Source organism: Protopterus annectens, chromosome 9.part0 (assembly GCF_019279795.1).
Source record: "Protopterus annectens isolate FY-2018-M chromosome 9.part0, PAN1.0, whole genome shotgun sequence".
In the NCBI taxonomy this organism is placed as follows: Eukaryota; Metazoa; Chordata; order Ceratodontiformes; family Protopteridae; genus Protopterus; species Protopterus annectens.
Genome location: NC_056743.1, coordinates 1,383,126,468 through 1,383,146,616, shown reverse-complemented (window position 1 = coordinate 1,383,146,616; position 20,149 = coordinate 1,383,126,468). Strand labels below are relative to the sequence as shown.

The 20,149-nt window shown below is 36.9% G+C and overlaps 1 protein-coding gene across 1 annotated transcript in view; it reads right to left on the bottom strand.

The window, feature by feature from the left end:
• The window catches only part of LOC122810680 (extracellular calcium-sensing receptor-like), a 312,165-nt gene extending 292,290 nt beyond the window's left edge, over nucleotides 1–19,875 (bottom strand). The window contains exons 1-2 of the mRNA XM_044082250.1: nucleotides 19,706–19,875; nucleotides 10,014–10,305 (exon numbers count right to left, since the gene is read on the bottom strand). Of these exons, the coding sequence (XP_043938185.1) occupies nucleotides 10,014–10,305; nucleotides 19,706–19,875 (462 nt within the window). The remainder of the gene's footprint in view (nucleotides 1–10,013; nucleotides 10,306–19,705) is intronic.
• Between the last annotated feature and the right edge of the window lie 274 nt (nucleotides 19,876–20,149).

The window sequence follows — 20,149 nt, the reverse complement described above, 5'->3', positions numbered from 1 at the left end:
CTGCTTCAAGCTGTTCTGTTGTATTTCTGGATGATCTGGATAAGGTATCAGCCAGATAAAGAAGTCTGCTTTTCGTATAGACCATTTTGAAGTTGTACTTTTGCAATTTAAGCATCATTCTTTGTAATCTTACTGGAGCTGAGTGCATAGGCTTCTTTAAAATAATGACCAAAGATTGATGATCAATTTCAGTCTGGATACCTCGACCATAGATATAATCATGAAAATTGGAACATGCAAACACTATTGCCAAAAGGTCCTTCTCAGTTTGAGCGTACTGCATCTCAGTCTGGGTAAGTGTTCTAGATGTGAAGGCTAGTGGCCTGCACTCTTGTAGAATAACTGCACCTAAATGAAATTTTGAAGTATCGCAGGAAAGAGTTACTGGTTTGTCAACAGCATAGTACCTTAATGTTGGTGGGGTAGCAATTTTCTGCTTAAGAACTTCAAATGCTTTCTGGTGTTGTTCTAGCCATGTCAAATACAGTCCTCTGCAAGTGCGGCAGGTGCAGTACTGCAAAACACCAAACAAAATAGCCAGCACCAAGGAGTGGAAATCAATATTGTTTATTATAGAAATGTGGCAACACCATGAAATGATTTGCAAAGCACAAAACTCAGACAGTTTTTGGCAGAGTAATTGCCTTCTTCAGTGATAACAATATATAAAAAATGTGATATTTATATACATCACACCCAGAAATTACTTCCTATTGGTCCATCACAATTTATCATTCATACCAAGCTGAAAAAGCTCTCCCAAACTTATGATCCAACTTTTTTCTTTTTGATTGAGTAAAGTGTGCCAGCCCATTTTGTAACTTCTATCACTCATTATTCTATCAATAACTAAAAATTTTAAATTAGCAGTTTTGTGTGTAAGAGAATGTCTATCTTGGGCATTTGACTGCCTCTTGTTCCTAATGTCACTCGTGTTCTGAGACTCGTATATGCAAGGATCTGGAGGTCTGCTCACTATAAAAGGCTGAACAGGGACAAATCACAAGGTTATTAGCCAATCACTGCTGCAATTGGCAAAAAAAATTATATCATAAACCTTGGCTTTGTTCTTGCTGGAAAAATGTTTAGATGTCATAATATGTTTACATTGTGTACAATGTCCATAAGGGAATGTACCCATGAGTAAATACCCAGTCATAGTAAGTTGTTGCTTACCCGAAGTTACACCCCTCCAATGTTTGTAATGACTGAAATGTGAACCTAGGGTTTGTTCCCTCCAATAAGAAAAAAGACATCTGGAATTGAGTATCCTTGAAAGAGAATTGTCAGCCATGAGGATATTCCAATATCGATTGACAATTTCCCTAAGGACATTGGTGTTGCAACCAAAAGTGGTCCAAAATGCACCATATGTCTATCCTCAGGTGTGTGGGTGCGATATTCCAGCAAAGAAGATCTAGCTTAATATGACGTCCAGCTACTGGCAATAATAACATTCCCGTAATGGTAACTGCTACTGCAGAATCTTTTGATCGGGTCATGCTTATAATATTCATAGGTGGTATGAGATGAGCAAATGCATCTAATACGCAAAAACTGTGACTTCGGAATATTCTGAAGTGCCATAGATGAAGACTGTTGGCATGTAGGAGGCTGTTGTATTCAGGATGTTTACGAAAGACCTGACTATCCAGAGTATTTTCTGGATTTCTGGAAATAGTAACATCCAAAAAATTAATTTTGGAAAGTTCACAATGCGCTGTAAATTCAATCCCTCATTTATTTTCATTGAGATATTCAATGAATTCCAATAAATATGTCTTGTCTACCCTCCAAACCATCCAGCAATCATCAAGATATCTTCTCCAGATATCTATTTCCGTGAAGTACAGATTATGATCAGTATCATAAATTAATTGCTCTTCCAGATAACCCATGAATATACCTGCATATATAGGGACAAAAGATGCCCCCATAGCTGTCCCATTTACCTGCCAATAATGTTCACCATGGAAGAAGAAAACATTTTTTTGTTAAAACATGTTCAGCAAGGCAAACAAGGAATGTATTAAAGCCAGGTGAGTATACGTCAGCCTTGGTAACCTATACTGTTGGGCTAACAAACCTGTCCAATGAGGAATATTGGTAGACAATGATGTTACTTCCAAAGTACAGAGCAGTAGTAAATCACTGTGGCAATAGTATATAGGGTCCTGGGTTCAAGACTTCAAGGGCTGATTATTCCAGGCGCATAGGAAAATAATTTTTTTGAGTGGCAAAAGCCAGGGTACCTTTTTGGTTAGGCTTAAATAGGCCCAAAGGACAATAGCCTGGTAGCTACCTATGAACCTATGAACCAACTGGGTTCCAGTTGCATATTAGAAATGAGTTGTAAAAACTGAGTAGTATCCTGTATACGTGATCTTATCATACCTAATAAAGGTTGTAAATATTTGGTTAGCTATACTGAGAAAGGTTCAGTGAGAGAGCCCCTACCTGAAACAACTGGCCTACCTGGTGGCTTCCCTAAGTTCTTATGTATTTTAGGAAAAAGATATAAATATTGTTGTTTTGGGTCAGACACTGTATGATGATATAAAGTAGATGAATTAATTATGCCTTCATCCAAAGCTGTATTAAGAAATTAGTCAATCTCACTTTTGAATTTATTGGTCGGATCTAAGGGCATACGCATATAGAATCTGCCATCAATAAGATGATTCTGAGCTTTCTGATAGTAATAATTCCAATCCATTACTATCACCGCCCCTCCTTTATCAGCCGGTAGTATAACCACATTTCTTTTATTCTTAAGCTGTAATAAAGACTGTTGTTCCATATTAGTAAGATTATTGAGTAGTACTTGAAAATCACTAGCCTTACACAATCCTGAACTATAGAGACATTCCTGTTAATCAGTGGTTTAAAAGATGACTTATGAAACTGAAATGTGGTAGCTCTTTGAGACTCAGTGTCTGAACCAAAAAATAAACGCAAGTTTAATAGTCGACAAAAGGAAATCGCATCATTAGTGAAAATATCTTCACCCACAAAAAATCCAGGTACATAGTTCAATCCTTTATTGAGCAGATGCAAATCAGTTTCTGACAATAAGATGAAATATTGTGTACATTATTAGTGTCTCCTAATGTAGCATCAGTACCTGTAACAACATATCCAGATTGTCTATATCTTTTGTGTTTTCTGCCCCCCCCCCATGTTTGTGACCCCCTCAAGGGGTATCCATAATATGTTTTCTGGGGGGTGGGTGAACTCTGTGTGGAGTTAGATTCTATGTCAGTAGCGGAGGATGATTCATCACCCGAGGTCCCACTATTTTTAGACTTCTTTAAAATCGACTTGCATCTTTTTTCTTTTTGTTGTATGGTGTTTAATATCTGGGTTAGCAAATTTAACATTTTTAACAAAATCAAAAGGCCGCCACATTTCTATAATAAACAATATTGATTTTCACTCCTTGGTGCTGGCTATTTTGTTTGGCGTTTTGCTGTTCTAGCCATGACCATGTAACATTTTTATGTGTGAGCTCTCTCAAAGGTACTGTCAAATCACTGTAGTCTGGTACAAACCTGCCTGAATAGTTGACCATACCAAGAAAATGTTGTACAGCTTGTACATTATCTGGTGCTGGTACTTCAAGAATAGCTGCTTGCTTGGACAGGTCAGGTCTCAAGCCAGTACTTGTAAAGAAATGACCTACATATGTAAATTCTGGTAATCTAAATTTGCACTTCAGAGGATTGAGCTTTAAGTTCACTTCACATGCTCTGTCTAGAACTCTGTTAAGATTTCTGTCATGCTTTGCCTCACCATTGTCTCTGACCAATGAATCATCTACTATTATGGCACAAAGATAACCCAAACAATTTGATCCAGTGCACACTGAAAGATTTCACTTGTAGAATTTAATCCAAATGGCATCCTGAGGAATCTATATCTTCCAAATGGGGTGATACATGTAGTCAGTAGTGAAGATTTGGGATCAAGCATCACTTGCCAAAATTAACTCTTTGCATCCAAGACAGAAAAAAACAGTGGCAATCGTTATCAGGGCTGCAACTTCTTTGACTGTACGCAAAAGATGATGTGGTCTCTTCAATGCTTTGTTCAAATCTCTTGGGTCACTGCAGGTTCTGATTTTATCTGAGCCCTTTTTATGAGCTGCTACAATGGACAACACCCATTCAGTAGGTAATGTAACTGGACAAATTACACCTTGTTGCACCATTTTATCCAACTGAGCTTTGACTTTATGCTGCATAGATATGGGAACTCTTCTTGCTGGTCTGACCACTGAACTGATTGCTGGGTCTGGTTTCTTGGAATATACCACTGGAAGTCTGTCCAACTTATCACAAACGTCAGCATACTCTGAAAAAATAGTGTTGGTGAAGCTGGAATTGGGACACATGCTTATCTGATGAACTTCTTTGGTAAAAGAAAGCAGATTCATTCTCAAACTGTCCCCGAGACCCAACAATGACTGCACAGGTCTTCAAACTACATAGAATAATAGGCTATAACAGTTCCGGGCCACATAACATGAAAGCACTTCTGAGCCTTCAGTTTGAATTTCTTCACCTCCATAAGCAACAAGTTTCACGCAAGTAATCACATTTAGTTGTTCACCAGCTCAAATCCTTGCAAAAGTATCTGCAGACATAACATTACACTTTGAACCAGTGTCTACTTTGAGCTCAGTGGATTTACCATTCATCTGGACAGTACAAAACACTTCATTTCTTGCCAATAAATCTACTGCATCAATTTTCTCACCAATCACTGACACACCATTTGCACAGAAAGCGGACTGTTGCATGTTTTCTTGATAAACTTGCTTTTATGAGTGACCCTTCATTGTAACTGTGTGTCTTCTTGATTTACAAAATCTTTGAAAATGGTTCAGTTTCTTACATTTGTGGCATTGCTTACCAAATGCTATGCACTTTTCTCTTCTGGACTCATGGTTGGCACCACAATTGTGACAGTTAACAATAAAGCTTGATTTGGGTTTTGCTAACTCACTCTTATACTGTACTGAGCAGCATCTGTTCTGCACTGGATAACCCGGGTTCTTCACCGAGCATGGTCTTTTAACTGAACTGGTCTTGGAATTTGTTAGAAGACTACGGGGTTTACCTGGAAGATCCACAGGGTCTGCTGCTGCCATGTGCTTAAGCCTGCTTCTGTCTGTCACATGTTGCATGCTGTCTGCATTAGCTCTGGAGTCTGTTGAAACCATGCTGTTATCACTATCAAGCATACTTGTGTACCTATCTATAACTTTATGGATCTAACAAATCTCAGTGGTTTTACCCAGCATCAAGTCACTGTCATGAACCAAAATCTTTCTCACAGCAGCATTATTAATACCACACATGACTCTGACCTTTATTAACTCATCTTTTAAATCACCAAACTGACATGTTTTAGCTTTCATTCTTAGGTCAGTAATGCAAGCTGCAAAAGTTTCCCATTCCTTCTGATCTCGCATTTAAAACAAATGCCTCTCTAATGTAACATTAGCCTGAGGGTTACAGATTTCTCTGAATTTGCACTTTAAACACTCGGGGTCTTCCCTTGATTCAGCCTGCACAACAAAAAAGTTTCTCCTTCACCTTCATACACTGTTGGTACATATACAAATGAATGCTGTTTTTCAGTGGCCTCCAACCCTGCTAGGTTTAGCAAAACGAATGCCCTGGGGCATGCATCTTTATCAGAATAAGCTGCATGTATAAAAATATCATACTCTTGCTCAAATATCCTCCAGTTCTCGGCAATATTCTGATCAAGTACAAGTGGCTGTGGCTTGGGAAATCCATCTGCCATATTAACAGATCTTAGTGAATACTTTTGCAAATGGGCACAAACACATGCACTTATACACACACATATTGAAATTTATGCCAGCTCTTGCAATAGCACGATAAGCCTCTGTATAACTGAACTTTATGAAATTAATCTCCTGGGCACTGTAATACAGTGAAATCTCTTTACTGTAAAAGCCACTTGTCTTGAAATTATGTTACTGTATGAGCCATTTATCTTGAAATTATTTGACTGTAAACATCATTTATCATCATTTAAAGAAACATTTTGAATAACTGCATACAGGACTAGAAACATTTCAAAGCAACTGTACTTTGCAAATAAACTATTTTGAAGTAATTGGAATTTGCAAATAAACTGTTTTGAAGCAATTACACTTTGCAAGTGAACTGGGCAGCAGAAGTTCAGAGTGAGAAACATCTCAAAATAATTGCACTTTGTGAATAACAGTACACAGCACACTGAAATTTCCCAAAATGGCTGCACCTTTCCAAATAACTTTGTACAGTGCAAGGAAACACTCTAATGGCAGCACTCTGCAAATAGACACATCCATGCACAAGAAACTTTTTTAAATGGCTATATTTGACTGCACTTCATGAAATAGTTGCACTTTCCACACAACAATCTCTCTGGAATAAATACACAGTAATAAGCACACACTGTAAGCACTTTTACACAGTTTGAGATACTTTGAATAACTCTAATTATGCAATTCAAGGTTTCAAGTCAACTCAAAGTAGTAATTTATGCCAAACACATGCAGTCACCTTGCTTTATTTATACTCCATGTGCCCTTTTCTGCCCCTTCTGATATATATTTTTTTGCTCATTTGATCTCTTTTCATGCCCATTATACTTTCTTGTGCTTGTTTTAACTCTAGACATGACTTGTTTTATTTTAAACATGCTCATTTTATCAAATAGCCTTTCTTCAAACATTTCACTTGATTAATGAGCTTTTCTCATGCTACTCTTTTGCTTAATAAATGTTTCTGTACTATTTGTTTGCTTAGTAATATGTTTTGTGCCCTTGTAATGCTCTGTTTTATCTCTTTTAATAAATAAACCTTTTGTGCATATTCTCTTTACCTTTAGTTTGCTTCTGGCCCTTTTTTTTTGCTTTCAGTTCACTTAGTTTCCCTTCATTGTTACCTCTGCACCTTGTGGTTCTGAATAGTATACCATCCTGGTTCTGACACCATGTCGCTTGCCAGGTCAGGACGAAACAGATGAATGTTGTGGGTTCTTATTCAAACAGCTTTATTATATACAAACACATCATACATTGTTTTATTCATTAACCAGGAAAGTCCGACTTAGAACAAAGCCAATTTTCAGCATAGGCCTGGGGAGAAATGCTCCAGACACGTCTTTATAATGTGGGAGGAAACCCACATGAATGCAGGGAGGACATACAGACTCCACACAGAAGGCACCTCAGCTGAGAATCAAACTAGAGAGCCCCTTGCTGTAAGGCGACAATGCTACCGCTGCACCACTGCGCCGTCCAAATGAAGTTAAGTAACTTTAGCTTATAAACAAGCTAGCTATCATGCACATAGATGTTAACACTCTGGCTGCACCTTCAAAATAGCACTGAAGATAACATGTGCTTGGTATTTATATGCACACACAGACTTAGAAATGCTTCTCAAAGGAACAGCACACCTGTTATTCTACAAGAGGGACATCTGCCTGGTATACTGAGGGGCCTTCTTGACCATACTGATATGTAGGAGGGTCTGGCCATTGACATTTGCTTGCTGACAGGAACCTACCTCACTGAAGTGCAGTTTCATCATCCTCTTGATAACCTGTAACAGAAGAGATCCATGATCTGCATTGCAATATTCTTCAGAGACTTATTTTTGTACTCTGCATTCATGTGACATAGTGTAATGTGTGCTTGTTCAAACACTTGTATGTGATATGGATGTAAGAAAGCCAACACCAGGTAAAGTGCGCATTTGAAGGCTCTTTCACCTGTTCTCCTAGTTCCATAGCTCTCCCTTCTGTTCTTTTTTTCAAAACTTGAGATACTGCAGCTACTGATTTTACTCAACAGCCAATGTAGCAGATTAGCAGAGAGAAAGAATGAAAACACATACTGGAGAGAGAAAACAAGAACCGCCAAGAGGGTAAAGACAGTTAGATAACATTAAATTTCAGTCAGAAAACTCAAAAAAGAAAGAAGTCTGATGGAGGAGAAGTCAACTGGGCAACTGCATTTAAAAAGAACAGAAGGGAGAGCTATGGAACTAGGAGAACAGGTGAAACAGCCTTCAAGTGCTCGCTTTACCTGGGGTTGGCTTTCTTACAGCAACTGGGAAAATCCGAGGATGGCTTTCCCATAAATTTATGCTGATCAATGGTGATAAAGTGATGTCAATTTCTTACTGTTTTACATGGAATGCCTGTTGTATACACAAAGAGCTGAACATTCCACAGTACAAACCACATGTAGAGTCCAAATCACTACTTACTGACAAACAGTTCCTGCACCAAATCTTTATTCAACTGCTCTAGCACAGAAACTGATGGTTAATAATATGCTCTGGTCAAAGGTATTAACTTGACTCCTAATAACATAATTAGCACACCTTCCTCTTCTCGTAACCCAATCACAGGTCTGGACTTGAAAACAGAGGATGCAAACTCCAGAATCCAGTCATATCTGGGTACCATAGTGGACACAAAAGAGGAGGAGCTTCCTATGCCAAAGTGCATATCAGATGCTGAAAAAAAAGAGAACACCCACATTTTTAGAAAGAAACAAATCACAAGATGAAAAGGATAGGACAGAAACAGCCAATGGTCCAGTTACTGGGGAGGCTAACTTCAAATGCAGCAGACTAATTTTTTTATCTGTCTTTAAGAATAAAGACTGAATCAGTTCAAGAGGGAAGAGACCCAGTCAGAGTGAACTTTCTATTGGAGACATTCTGTCAGCTTCCGCTATAGCTAGTGTGACTACACATGAAAGCAACTTTGTCTCTGTAGAAAAAGAAGAGGAACAGTTGGGACCACAGAATATCACTGGGTTGCCAAAGTAACAACAGAGAAATTTGGATGTTGCATAAGTGCTTCTCTGCAATCTCTTGTCTTGGGAGCCAGAGAGAGTTTAGTAAGGGATGTGAGCCGAACATCCAACAAATTGAAAAGATGACCTTCAAAAAGAAGTGGTTGCACCCAATCCTGAGGCTTCTTCAAAATAAAAAACTGCTGACACATCAATTGCCATCATGGTTCTATAAAAACGCTTTTAAAGAAAGAAAATAAACTAGTAAATGGATACCTGCACTTGGGTTGGCATAGGTCTCAACCTTCTGTCTCCAAAATGTGAAACGCTACCTCTCATAATAAGGAAACAATGGGCAAAATGGGGAATATTTACTATCAACTTCAACTAGGAAGCTCACAGCATGGTTAAAAACTGTAACTTCATACCTACACAGACTGTTTTGATGATGTAATAAATAAAATATCCTGGAGTGGATCTCTGACTTGGTTCCTTCATTTTTTTATTTCATATTAGTCTGTGTTTTATAAAGTTTCTAGAAATCCAACAAAACCTATAATAGCTAGCTTTGAGTACAGCCAGGAATTTATAGTGCAGGTATATGCTTCAAACTAAGGACTGGGGCCTATATTTAGCCATATTTCTCCAAAGGGACAACATTCAGTAATGTACCCTAGCCACAGACTGAATTCAAGGGAAATAATCATACATAGCTGTGGAGAGAAACATTTCGGAAACGTGCCTAATTGTAAATCACTGCATACACTGTACACATAAAAACATAGGAAAATTATGCAAAAATATCAGAACAATGTAATTGAAGCTCACTAGATGTATTAGACACATAAACAACACAAAAAACATATGCAAAAATATTTATAACAAAATGCCATTACATACATAAAAAACACAAAAGAAAACTATGCAAAAATATTCAGAACAGTGTAACATTTTCAGCAGGTTATAACTGTGTGTAGAAATTGTTATAGCTTATCATTAAATAAAAACATTCATCGGTCTCTTATACTTCACAATACATCTAAGATGAAACTTTAAACAGCACCACTGTATTTTGTGAATCTTATTATATACACACACACTTAATTGTATTAACAAAACAATGAGTGTTGTCTTCTTTGCACCTTGATGCAAGTTTTAGCTTATAATTCTATAGTACCTGAGTGACATAGTAGACCCCCAGTGTTCTGGCCACTGGAATAGTTAATGATGAGCCAAGTTCCCCAATAATTCCAGCAACCATACTAGCAGAATTGCAATTGTAATTAGGAACTGGCTTCTGAATCCCAGACAAAAATGCTAAAGCTGCTTCAATCGCTTGGTTCTCTGAGTAGCAGGAATCAAAGATGCTGAAGCCCAGAGTGAAGTTGGGTAGCAAATGTGTATTTTTGTTAATTTCATCAATGGCATAAACCATGCCCAGGACTCCCCTGTAGTAACCGACATGGAATCTGTAAGGAAAATGCATAATGACAGAGACTAATCATTTGCTGCAGTTTTATAGCTGCATCTGCTGCTTGAAATATTTAACTGAACAGTATTATCAGACTAGGTTTATCACACAATGTTCTTGCTAACAAGCCAAGTTAAAAATGATTAGATTTCTAAACTAAGACAAAGTGACACAAGTAAAAGTTGGTGACATAATTTAACTGCAGTTATAATGAGATAAATATAATTGCAAACATGATATGTCAGAGCCCATGTGACTGTCATTCACAATGTCATATGGCAAGATCATTGACATCTTGCTGTGGTACAAACGTGTGAACTTGAAAAAAGTCAATAATTAGTGGTCACGCATCCATATAAAGGCTGAGTAGATGCTACATACACTAATGTCCTAATTTTATCAGCTTTGCATGTTTATTTATTTATGTATTATTTGTTTGCTTATTTGGTATTTCGGTACTTTTCCGTTATCGGGGCAACACTTGTTAAGAGCGCTTGGAATGTTACAACGCGCTTGCAATTTCGCAGCTGATGCTTAAGTGGGTACTTTTCAGATTGTTTTTGTAGATCCTATTTCCTTTATTATTAGGCATTAATGTGTATGTTATCTGCTATACCTTGACTAGCAACAAATACTGGGCTGAAAATTAAAATGTCATTAAATAAGATTCTAATCCAAGGGCTGTCAGGGAGTGATATGTTACATAGCCTGGATTATATCACCTCAAGGATTTTGTAATGTTGCCAATAACGGTAAACTGCCTTTTTTTTCTCCTACTTCTATTTTTCATTATTAAATATTCAAACAAAACGACACTTTCCATTTTTATTACTGAAAGCTACAACTTGGATGTATGTGGTTTAGATGCATTCAGATTTGGAATATTTTGTAAATGTGTTAATACTCTTCACTTGTATCCCATTGTAAAACAAAGGAAGCTGGGAAATGGTCTTTCCCTGGCTCGTTAGTGTCCAAAGCAGTGAGACAGAAAATAATAATCATTAAAAAAAAAAAAAAAAAAAGATAGCAAACCAGATGCGGCACCTTTAAGCTGTAGAGCTTGTATCAAAACTTTCTGAGATCTGCTGAGAGTGAAAGCATCTTTAACGTATTTAGGAAGGTTTACACCTGTACGAAAAGAAGACACACGAAAGAAAGAAAAGAACACTGCAATGGTGATGTTTGAAACCAGGAAGTCGACAGAGAAAGTCTGACTGTCTGGTTAGGCAGAGCCAGCACTGATGTATCCATTATTTTATTCACTCTCAGTTGGCTTTTAACAGGTTAAGACCACATTTATCCACGGTGATATAGTTGAGCGTTAATAACGTTAACTATAATATTCAGGGGTGTTTGGAGGTCCTTTCCAAGAACATGCTATTGAGCCGGTGTGGGTGGGACAACCAAAGGTATGTAAGAAGTGCTTAGATTCCAACTCCGAGCATTACACCTGTTGCCCCGATAACAGAAAAGTACCGGTATTTCAATTAGGTAAGTGTGCCTGGACAAGAACCCTTTTAAGTCATGACATGGGCCAAAAAGCAAAAACATCAGGGCAACAACCTGCAGTTACATCGATGCAATTATGCCACATGTAATTACATTTTTAACAACTCATTTAATGAATTCTGAATTTGAATACATTCAGTGTAGCTTAACCAAGCAGAATACAGTCAGTCTAGTTCAACTTGAAAATAACAGTCAGGTTTCCTCTAAGTGAAAGAATGAATATGAAGAATAAATTACCCATTAAAAGATAGCATATTTTAATATAATATATTGTTTATAATTTGATATAATTTAATATGGATTTCAAATACTTATTATTTTGGTTCATTTTGCAACAGCTGCTGGATAACAGGAAAAGAGATATATGGAATCTAGAGATCTTTACAAACAAAATTAACTTTGGAAGAAATATTACAAAAAGTCACCAAGTACATACTTTTACGGCTGGGTCACATTAATACTTATAGTCAAATTTATGAGGCATGTTTTTTATGAAGACTTCTTTCAGACCAGATTGAAAAAAATGTTGCTTTTCTTTATAATGTAAAATTGCAGGTGCAAGCATTTTATGCATTTGTTACAAATGGAATCAAAACAGATGAGCAAGTCTATTCAGCAGTTCATTCAAGCTTGAACTAGGAAACCTACCATTTGTCAGTGCTTATATGATTGTTACTCAGAATGTCATCTGACAAGATGATTGGCATCTTGTAATTGTAGTTAGATTCAGAGAAGCTCAAGAAAGTGACCATTACATTTGTATCACTTTCTTCCTCTTCTCTCAATGTTTGGAATCTTGGGAGTTGGAATATGTGTAGTTTGGGGTACAGAGGCTTGTCCTGCAAGAAATAGTTTTGTGTTTTGTGACTTTGAAAATCTTGCTGTTTTGATTAGTCACCCCAAACAAGGTTTTAGATATTTTGGCATTGCATAATAGCGCATGGATTAAATGGGGCATGATTATTCATAGTAAACCCTTTAGAAGCCAATCACCAAAAGATAGTTTCAGTGAAAAAAAAATAGAAGGGAATGTTTGGAAAAATTCCCCCTCTGCTACATTTGTGTGATCTTTGACTTGATGGATTTATGAAGTAGGTGGATGGGGCAAGAGTACAATGATCCACATGATGTACTCTGGGATTACCACGACCAAAAAAAGTTGGGTGGGACTTACCGTGACACTTATTTTGCATTCTATAGTGAATTTTGTTAAGCCATCTTTACTTATTTTTGGCATTAAGCCTCCAGTTTTGTGTCCATCACTCTTTTAATCCTTAGCCATTACAAATAATAAAACACACAAGACATACTACATTTTACATATGTAAGCATGACTTTCCCTTTGCATGAAGCAGGGTCATAAAAGTGTTAGTTTGTAATACAACCAACCTTCCTAAGATTTGTGGTAGGCCCCTTTTTTGTGACACTTCAAATGGGGTAAGGAGATGTCAGGAAAATAATTCTTAAATAAAATGGGAGTCAGAAAATTACAACTATACTCCATAGTCAAGATACAAATTCCCCACAACAAATCATTACTTTACCTGAAGTATGATTTGAAATTGAACAGGAAGTGAAAGATTTGTCTCCCCTTATTGATGAGATACGCTTAAACATAATATGACAAAAATACATTTTACAACCATGCAGCGGTTTTACTTTTACAGTTTTACTCCATATTTTCATTATAGCCTATTCTAAAAGTATTTAATGATACAACGTGTAGTTTCTGCTTGAGACATTCTCTGTACCATTAAAGTGAGTTTGTATTTCCTTCACAAAATGTCAAGATTGTTTGCAACATCATTTTTTCCTTTGGCAAAGGGCCACTAAAAATTTATGGCACCCCTGCCCAGAGGTAGTAAGATAATATGATTATGTGCCAGCATCATGATTTGTAAACAAAAGATTTAATTTGCTGTAATGTTACATTATTTACCCAATTTTTTCAGAATTCATCTGTCTTTGATACAATTAGCAGAGTCAAGGAAGGCACAATAGTCTTAAAGAAGATAGACTCCCCAGCATAAATAACCTGTCAAAGTGTACAGGATTCACTGAGTCAGAGCTCATTGATGGTACTGAGGGCTCACAGCAGAGTTATTCAAATTATTGTGTGGCCTCTTACAGTCACCTCACAAAAATGACGTAAGCTTATATACTAACAATCTGAATTTATTTTCTTTATAGACACAGATATACCTGAATGATCTAAAGGATTAATTGAATCGGGGAGGGAGGTCAGATTTAAGAAAGTCAGAAGAATCACAGCAGATATATTGAAACCTTGAACCCTACTTTATAAGAGCCATTAGATAACTAGAGTTATTGCATGCAGTCATTTCTAGTTTAACCTTATAATTTAAAACTAACAGCAAGAAAACAAAATGAATCTGGTATATAGCGATAGGTGGAACATACAAAGGTTGGCAGTTTGGTTATATGATTAGCATTGCTGTCTCACAGGAAGAGATTCGCCAGTTAAATTTTCAGCTGTGTTGCCTTCTATGGGTAGTTTGCCTGTCTTCCCTATGTTTACATGGCTTTTCCTCTGGGTACTCAGGTTTCCTGCCACCTCCCAAAGATTTGTGATGGGCAAGCTGGCAACTCCAAATTATTCAAATTGTGTGTGAGTGGAACTGAAGAAAGGCATGGCAATCTACTTCCATTCCCTACTTGCCTAACAGACTTTGTGAATGGTAACAGCTGTTCACAGTATCAGTATAGGTGTAATTTGCAACTCATCAGCATGGTTGGATGAAACTAAAACCTTTAATGGTCATTTTTGTGACCAACTTCAGAACAGAATAATGTATTTTACAGTACAAATGGTGTAGTTGCAAATGAAAAGTAAAATGTTCATTCTTTCTACCCTGTTTAGGGTTAATAATGCAAACTATTTGACAGACACTTTAGTGGTGATATTTCACCACTATTATACCATGACCCCCCCCCAAAACGTGCACGCTGATTGGCCAGCGTGCCCATTGTAAATCGAGTTATACTAATGGAGTTATACTAATGGAAAAGGTCCGTCGCCGGACTTTTTCCCTTGGTATAACTCGTTTTTTTAAAACACTGTCTCGCTATGTTAAATGGGTTTAACATAGCGAGACAGCTTTAAAATAAGCAACAGAGATCTCCGTTGCTTATTTTAAAGCTGTCTCGCTATGTTAAACCCATTTAACATAGCGAGACAGTGTTTAAAACAACGGAGAAAGCAAGATCTCCGTTGGTTTTAGTGTCTCGCTATGTTAAATGAGTTTAACATAGCGAGACAGTTTTAAAATAAGCAACGGAGATGTCCGTTGCTTATTTTAAAACTGTCTCGCTATGTTAAACTCATTTAACATAGCAAGACACTAAAAACAATGGAGATCTTGCTTTCTCTGTTGCTTTTGCCAACTCTGATGTACTGCGCAGGCGCCAGTACATCAGAGCTGCCATGATGCCAGACATCTGCAGAAGGGCAGCAAACAGGCATTATACTATGCCATTATTTAAGAAAAGTAATAGTTTCTTTTCTTAAATAATGTCATGGTATAATAGCAATAACCCACTTCTGGGTGTGGGTAATTCTAAATTTACCCACGGTTGGCTTTGTTTGGTCCCTCGGGCTTCACCCTCGGGACCAAACCACGCCAACCGTGGGTAAATTTAGCATTACCCACACCCAGGCGTGGGTTATTGCTATATTAACATTTCTCACACCAAGACTAATTAGGCAATATTTTCCCCATCTCTCTCTTTCTCTCTCTCTCTCTCTCTCTCTCTCTCTCTCTCCCTCTCAGTCACTTTATCTCCTTTTTTTCTGTAAAAGAATGAACAAGTAACAGTTCACAATAGCACCAACAATTTGCTGGCTGTTTTGTTCTAATTTTTTTGAGGTCCACACATTCCCCAAGATTTCTCACTGTGATATCTTACAATATTTTAATAGAAGTACTCTGGAGCTCTATTTATTTGGGACCTAGATGATGTACACTACTCAGTCATATTACTACTGTTATGTTCCTGAAAGATCTGTGACATTCTGTTCTGTAGTGATATCATTTAAAGTAATATTATTTGCATAAAGGAGAGTCAGACAAGGTATTACAGTTAATAAACAAAGTGGAACTTATTCATACTCATGCACCTGTTTCCAGAACTTCAAATTTCAGCATTTTATTCACATATCTGTAGACTACAAGATGTTGCTTTCATATCTATATCTCTATCTTTCTACCTATACCTATACCTATATCTATAGCTATCTATCTATGGGTTCCTCCAGGATAATCATTATGTTAGTGATAGGCAGCTGTTGAGCTGCTCATTGGTGCTGCTATGAGAACACTGTAATAAAAGGGTTTGGATATATGCCCTCTCCCCACTACTTTGTGATCTTGAAGTCAGTATATGCAAGTAGAAGGGGTATGTGGGGTGCATGTCACAGATGACAGTAGATCAGACTGACATAAGGCATGGCAGAAAACTAAAATAGTACAGGAAATCAGTGCATTGGATCCATAGGTTCATAAGTTCACAAATTAGTACTAGGCAAACTTCCCTTGTAGGCTGTTTTAAACCTTGCCAATTATCCCAAGTGAGAATCAAATCCTGCACCTCGTATCTGTAAGGGAAATATCTTAACCAAATGCTAGCATGATGAAATGGGTGCCTGTCTTAACAGCAAATCTTAATATAACAAATTTTATAACATTGAATATGAATAAATGATACTTGTGTAATATGATATGTCGAAAGTGCGGCTTCAGAAAAACAAAGTGTCTCTAATGCCACTGAAGCTACAATTAACAGAAAACTATAAACTATACTAACAACATGTATTGATACAGAAATTTCTTTTGGGAGATCTTCTACTTGACCTCCCCATCCTCGTTAAATAGCATACAAACTGAGAGGTCACATACTATCTCAGAGTAAACAGAATGTTTGAGTTTTAACTAAATCAAGCAAAATATTTCTTGCTTGAACCTTAGAGTTAGTATATTTAGTTATAGGGTGTATGGAGACACTCATCGGGGGTATAGTGGGGAATAGTCCCTCTGGAAAAGAATATATAGTTCTGTATAAAATTCTTAGCTATATGTGAATAGCAATTTGATCTCCACTATATAGTAACCAGCAAAATGGCAGTTTAAAGTAGAGGTATCCCATTTATTTATTCTGACTTATTCTAGTACAATTTACTTCTTCTTTAAAATTTGATATATGTCTTATATGTCTGAATTTCTGCAATCAAGTATTGTAAAAAGGTAGGATTGTTTATCAGATCTGTGATATATAAATTAAGTTTGTTGGCAATATGATGTACAGTGATGATTAATGATGAAAACTGCTTCTGATTTTTGAATTTCACTGTATACTTTGTTGAGCAATATTGGGTAAGAGAAATTAAAATGTAGATTAGTATATCAAATTTCTTCCTTTCAATGAATTAAAGTTCTTGGAGTTTCAGCACTTATTGTGGGCTGAATGCATATAACATCTTTGTAACAGGCAGTCTTCTAATATGTCAGCCTAACTGCTCTTGAAGTATGCATATTCAACAACTGCCGCTTTAGATTTTGCATGCATTCATCCATCCATCCACAACCTCTTTTTCCCATATGGGGTCGGGGTGTCACTTTAAAAGTGACAATCATCTAGAGCCAAGGTTTACAAATTTGATATACTGCAATTTGAGCATATGAGACAGTACCTGACAAAGCACTTTCAAATAAGGCCCTGCTTAGTGTAAGCAGAATCCACTTACATATTAAAGTGCATATATAGTTAAATAATACATACATATCCAATAAATTTGAAATGTTCATATAGTACCAAAAATAAATAATAGTGGGTTCTTCTTGAGCACATTCATTGTCACATCCTGTTTTCAAGTAAATCTACTTCTGTGCAACAGAGAAATAGAAAAAATATGTCAAAAGAGCACCAATATAAAATGTTAAAATATACTTTTATGGAGCACTTTCATGGCTTTTAGTCTTACTATAATAAAATGTTGTATGTTAGATCAGCACACATAAATATATAGCTATAATCTATATTTATCTATGCATCTCTTTCCATCTCTTGATAAATATCTGTTTAGAAACAAATCACGGTATGGTCAGAGGGCTATAGAGGCTCTTCAAGACTGCTTTGAAAGAACCATCGGGGATATGTTGAAGGAGGCAGCCCCAGTGAATCAGCACCTGAACATTATTGAATACACTGAGGTAGTGATGGTATACAATTCAAACTGCTTTGATGGGGTAACAAATACCAAGAGTATCACTATTAGAGCTAACCAGAAGTCATGGTTCATCCTTAAGGTATATGAGCTTCTGAAGGAGAAAAGCCCAGCCTACAGGGCTAAGGACAAAGCAACCCTAAGTGTAGCAAGAGATAATCTGAGGAGGGGTATAAAGGAGGCTAAGAGGGAGTATGGCACAAAGGTGTAGAGCCACTTTGAAGATATGAAGGATGCAAGGCAACTAATGGTAAGGCAAACAGGAGATCACTGACTACAAAATAAGGTCAGCACAGAGTGAGGACAGCATTGAATTCTTTGACAGTTTGAACTTCTTTGGTAGATTTGAGGAAAGAAACAACAAGTTGGCGCTAAAGAAGGATGCAGTACTAAGCCTCAGCACAGAAGAAGTAAGAAAAGAGTTAAGGAGAGTGAACCCCAGGAAGGCTGCTGGCCCAGACAACATACTGGACAAGGTATTAAAAGGCTGTGCTGATCAACTATGCACAGTGCTCAAGGAAATATTTACCACCTATCTTGCCATGGCAAAAGTACCCTCATGCTTCAAGGAAACTAACATCATCCCACTACCTAAGAAAACCGCTACCTCCAGCCCTAATGACTACAGACCAGTCACTCTGACATCCACTGTTATGAAATGTTTTAATTGGCTGATCAAAATGCTTCTTTCATCATGCCTACCTCCTGATTTTGACCCTCTGCAGTTTGTGTACAGAGCTAACTGATTCACAGCTGATGCCATATCAGTAGCACTACACAGCTCCCTTGAGCATTTAGAGGGCAAAGACAAACTATGTGAGGATGCTGTTCACAGACTTCATCTCTGCATTTAATATGGTGGTACCAATGCAGCTGATAAAAAACTGGCACATTTAGGAATCAGTAAACATCTCTGTAACTGGATCCTGGATTTCCTGATTGAGAGACCACAGAAGGTGTGTTCAGGTAAAAACACATCAAAGTGCATCACGATTAACATCAGGGTTCCACAGGGATGCGTTCTCGGCCCACGTTTATTTATTATGTTGGTAAATATCTTTGCTCTTTCTTGCATGTATTGGGAGTAGTATTGTATTTGTTAGTTATGTTTATTTCTCTACTTGTATGTGTCATTTCACTTTCCTTTGTAACCTCATAAATTGAGCTGATGCACAAAATTTTTTTTTTTACTCTGATAATTTTTATTTTAAAGATGCACAAAATTTTGTTTAGGCTACATGTGTGTAGTTCTAAATGTCAATAAAGTTTACTTTGACTTGGACATATCTATCTATCTGTCCATCTATCTATATCTATATTTATATAGACACACACACACACACACACACACACACACACACACACACACACACACACACACACACACACGCTTCCTAGAAGTGTTAATCTCTGCTTAATACAGATAAAAACAAACTTGCACATGGCTTTAAGTTCTGCTTTTTACAGTGTTGAAATTAACAAAATGCTTACAACATTACTATTTTTTTTAAAACTGTATAATTGCCTTATTCACCAGAATGTGAACATCTATACAGATATATCAATGAGCATTACAGACATTAATATAAATGTATACTCATTTTACAAATCATACTTAAAAATGCAACTTAAAAAGTTGAATCCTTACTCTGAACACACTATTGATGGAGGCAGCTCTTTAAAGCTTGCTTCAGGATATACATATTTAGAGCGTATGACAAATATCCCACCAATGACAATGTCTCCTTCTCTGAAGAATGCCTCCATCTTTGGCTTTTTCATTATACAGCTTGCTGGTGTGGATATTTTAGCTGCCATGCTTAAAGTCAGCAAGATTAGAAGCAGATACTGAAATTTTTGACTTGCTGTCATTCTTTACAAGCAGGAATTAAAAATATGGTATTTTCATTTAAGAAACTAGTTTAAATGTTAGCATCATTATACTATGGAGATATGTGAGTAGAATTTTGATCATGAAAGCTGTGAAGACTTTATAGCTAGTTATGAAAAAAAACAAGTACTTACAAACCTTTAGGCTAAAGTATGACTGTGCAAATATGCAGTTTAAACAATAAATAATACTGTTCCCTTT